General features: G+C 28.5%; 1 protein-coding gene across 1 annotated transcript; it reads left to right on the top strand.

Annotated features, from left to right (window-relative positions):
- The first annotated feature begins 1,812 nt into the window (after positions 1–1,812).
- On the top strand, positions 1,813–4,409 carry LOC111427136 (sodium-dependent nutrient amino acid transporter 1-like). Its single transcript, XM_023062125.2, has 8 exons — positions 1,813–2,144; positions 2,201–2,321; positions 2,378–2,509; positions 2,589–3,133; positions 3,188–3,675; positions 3,728–3,902; positions 3,951–4,073; positions 4,136–4,409. The coding sequence occupies exons 1-8, from the start codon at positions 1,842–1,844 to the stop codon at positions 4,397–4,399; spliced, it is 2,151 nt and encodes a 716-aa protein (XP_022917893.2). The 5' UTR covers positions 1,813–1,841; the 3' UTR covers positions 4,400–4,409.

The following is a 4,409-nucleotide window of genomic DNA, read 5'->3' as shown; positions in this document are numbered from 1 at the left end:
TTTTAACTCTTTTTATTGTGTACCCTTTTTAATCACATCATTTAGTACTTTATTCTTTATAATCAGATTTTTTAAATTGATAGCGATATCAGTTATCCAATAAATAAAGTAATAATAAGAAGAACAGATTTTGTTTGAAACTGCGCTAAATTTGATTAATACGATCATTGTATAAAAGATGGCGATATTATACAGATATTGTTGATAAAATTGTTAAAAAGACAAATGTTTTGAGAATTATAAAAAGTTAAATAATTCTTTATTTATAGGGGCTGCAAAATTAACAGTTTACCGTATGATTAAAGAATATAAGGAAAGGTTGTGCGTATTATGGGACTTGATGATATATTTAAAATATGGAAGAATAAAATATGTGGAAGAAATTCCAAAGGCTTAGAAGAAAGGGTTGGAAAACGTTATAAACTTAGACTTAATTATTAATAAAGCTGCAGAACTTCTATTCATTAGTTTAATATTAATGCTAATAGCGATATCAGCACAGTTGAAACTTCAAACAATGATAACTTTGATATAGAACGACAGATTTACTTACTGATTTAACACAATTAATGTGAATAGATATTAAAAATATCTTATATTATATTATACCTGCGCTTTCCTTTTTAAAATAATTATAATACTTTATGTATTGTTCTGATACTATATTTTGCATGGTAAGAATGAAACTTTGATAAATATATGAGAAATAAATAAAATGTAAATAATAATATTTGTTTATTGTTATTAAGTAGGAATTATGATATTTTCTTTTTGTTGAATATCGGTTACATTTATAATATTTTTAAATAATAATTGATAACGTTAAGTTTAAGGGTCATAAAATGGTTTCAAACTAGAATAAAAATAGAAGAGAATATTGTTAACCACTAAAATTTCATTACGACAGAAAATACGAGGCACGTTTCTTATTACGGAACTTTGTTATAAGTTGGAGAGCGGTAGCACTAAATTAAGTTTCCTATTTCAATACAGTTATACTGCGTGGTAAAAGCAGTAACTATATTGTGGATAACTAAACTTTCAATTTCTATTTATCACTTTAAAAATTGATTTGCATCGTTGTTTTATTCGATCAATATTTTAGACGTTTTCTTAATTAGAATTAATCCCAAAAACAAATCGAATGGGTATTAAAAGTAAAATAGTAAAGATAAATCATATTAATTACGGCATAGCGCCGTATTCTGTCGAGTTAAGACTAGAGTCGTTAATTTTCGTTGTACAAATGCCATACTATAGCATCCGTTATCATTTGCAATTGCTCATTCATCAGATTGCATGCCCAGCAGCGTGTATACAATGTTGAGTGTTTGCTTCCATTACACGAGACCATATTGTATGTAGATTTATTAATTGTAGTGTTTTTTTTTCTACATGAACCATAAAAAAAGATATATACAGTGCGTTTCAAAAGTAACGGATAAATTCGATAAAATCATTACAAACAATTTATGAAAAAATCGCTGAAACGGGTCTAAATATTTAAATTTTTTATTTACCATAGTTACTCATGGCTATTGCTATTTTTATTATTTTTACTGCATGTCAAGCAAATTTGAAGAAGTTAATCTTTAAAGTAATTTTTCTCGAAAATTTTCTTATGTAACCAATATTAATATTGAATGATCTAAAAATTTAAAAATTTAAATCTTAGACCCGTTTCAAGGATTTTTTCATAAACCGTTTATAATGATATTATCGGCTATATCCGCTACTTTACGGACACACTATATAGTATGAGTAAAATCATAATGTCATAATTTGTAGTTTTTAAAACAATTTGTCAAATTATTTAAAATAATTCTTTATAACAAAAAAAAATGGAATTTATATTTCCTCCAAAAAGTTCGCGAGATACAACTACTGTTAAAAAACGTATTATAATCGAGGCTCAAAAAGCAATAGAAAAATATAAAGCTGCTGAAGACCTAATTAAAGAAACAGAAAAATTAAGTCCGGTTGATTCGTTAGAATTTGACCGGCCAGTTTTTGAAACTACAACTCTTTATTATCAAGATGTAAAAGCCGAGGAGATATCCGAAGGGGACGATTCTGATTCGATATTTTCGCATCATTCGTTATTTTACCGAAACGCCTTTTTAAATAGATGTTGTCTAAAACTTGTACTTAACATGATACCAACAAAAGACTATGCATTTCATTAAATGTTTTGTTTTAGATCACGAATAATAGAGGATTTAAATTATCTTGGATGCAAGTATTATGTTTTACATTTTTATTGCAAGTTCCTCTTACAGCTATTGTTCGTCATATTTCTATGGTACAACAGTTTGGAGCGTGTACGATTTAATAACGTATTATTATCTTTGCACAGCAAAATTCCTTTGTTTTTCAGTGATGGTTTTATTAACGTATATTGTTATTGGATTTTCAGTATGCGTGCCGGTTTATATGCTTTACATGTTTATGGGAGTTTTCACAAAACGATCTTACATCAGGTTTTGGGATTGCGTTCCAATATTCAAAGGTAAATATAGTGAATGATTCAATTTCAATAAAAGTTTCAGTATAAATCGATTTTAATTTATTTCTTTATCCTCTCTTAGGTGTAGCGTATTCTTTAGCATTCATTTCAATGTATTTAGAAGTTCATAACGTTTTATTTACATCAATAGCCGTGCAATATTTAATATGGATGTTTAACGATAGATTGCCATGGGATGATTGCGATTTTTTACACGCTTCGGAAGAATGCGTTCCATTGAAATTTTCCGAAAAGCATTCCTACACCAAAGAGTGTTGTCATCCGCAACGCGATAATTGCAGTTATACGGAACAGTTGAAAACAACATTTAAATATTCTGCTTATGAATATTATAACACTCACGTACTTTATCTCGATGGTGTAGGAAAACCAATTTCGTCAAGTAGAAATTGGAATTTAATCATTATTTTAACGGTATTGTGGTTGATCGTTTGTGTAATGTTGATTTTGGGATTGAAGAGGATTGCGAGATTTATGACTATCATCAATTTGTGTATGATATCTGCGTTGATTCCGGTCGCTTTGTTGATGTTTGTTATTAGTCCTCAATTTACGGTTATTGAAGAGTTTAATTGCAATTTTTGGGATACTGTAACAAGTTATCAGGTAAAAAAATTTTTATTTAAGATTTTTTTGAAAATAAAGTTTGTTTTATTATAGTTTTGGTTATATACTGGTATAAATATAATTCATAGAGAATTACCAGCTGATGTAATAGCGTATGGTTCAATTTCAAGAATTGGAATAAGTCTAACGGTGGATGCTGCAATAATGTTTATGATAAAATTATTTTTTTTCGCTTTATTTACTGTTTGGATGTGTATCGGAGTACAATATCAATTAGCGTATTATAATATAAAATTTTCTAATTGTATTGTAACGGATGGGGACGTTTTATTTTTTGCTCTGTTTCCGGATATAATATCTCATTTACCCGTTCCTCAAATTTGGTTAATAATTTATTACCTATTAATAGCTGTTTGGGGTTTATCAACCGCTATTTATGTTTACATGGCGTTTGTGGATGCATTACAACAAGAATTTCGCACTTTGGAAAAATGGAGATTTTTTATTTCCGTTATAATTTGTACTGCAGCCGCCATTTACACTGCTTTTGATATACGTCCAGACATGATGATACATATAAAGTAAATAATTTCTTTTTGTTTTAACAAAACATTAATTTATTTTTAAATTTAGAATGAATATTTTGGAAATCATACCGCAAACAAAAATCTTTATGCTTTGCGTAAGTTTTGTAGGACTTTATTTTTATTCTATAACAACATTTCGGCATGATTATCATTTTTATAATGGAACTATTTTGGGCGGTTATTGGACCGTTGGATTAAAAGTCTCGATGCTGGTCGTTTTTGTAAGTTAAATAAGTTAGTTTGAAAAACAGATTGAATGTTTGTTTTAGATTTCAAATGGATTAAATTGGTTTAATCAATTAAACGAGGAAGTTGGAAATTATTCTCTTGTGCACAGTTCGATTCTTGTTGTGCTAGGCGTGATTATAACAGCGATGAGATATGCTTTAAAGGTACATCAATAATAACTTTTTGCACAAACGAATATTTTATTTTTTAACAAATTCTCGTTTAGATAAATAATACTTTAATAAGTCCAACACCAAAATGGGGCCCACCAAGTAGAAATCAAAAATTAGCCCGAATCAAATTCGATCCATCCCACGATTTACATTACAGATCTGTTGTACAAAAATGTCCTCATAGTTGTTTATTGTATTCGAATGCTTTGAAAAAAGAAGTTAAGCATTGGGTTAGTAAGAAAAATATTTCAGAAGGACGAGATCTCGGGCAAACTTTATCTCTTCATACTGACAGGTCAAAAATAAAAGAAGATTAAGATAATTTTT

Source organism: Onthophagus taurus, chromosome 2, assembly GCF_036711975.1.
Source record: "Onthophagus taurus isolate NC chromosome 2, IU_Otau_3.0, whole genome shotgun sequence".
Taxonomy (NCBI): domain Eukaryota; kingdom Metazoa; phylum Arthropoda; class Insecta; order Coleoptera; family Scarabaeidae; genus Onthophagus; species Onthophagus taurus.
Note: the sequence above shows the minus strand (reverse complement) of the source record. Positions and strands in the feature narration are given on the sequence as shown.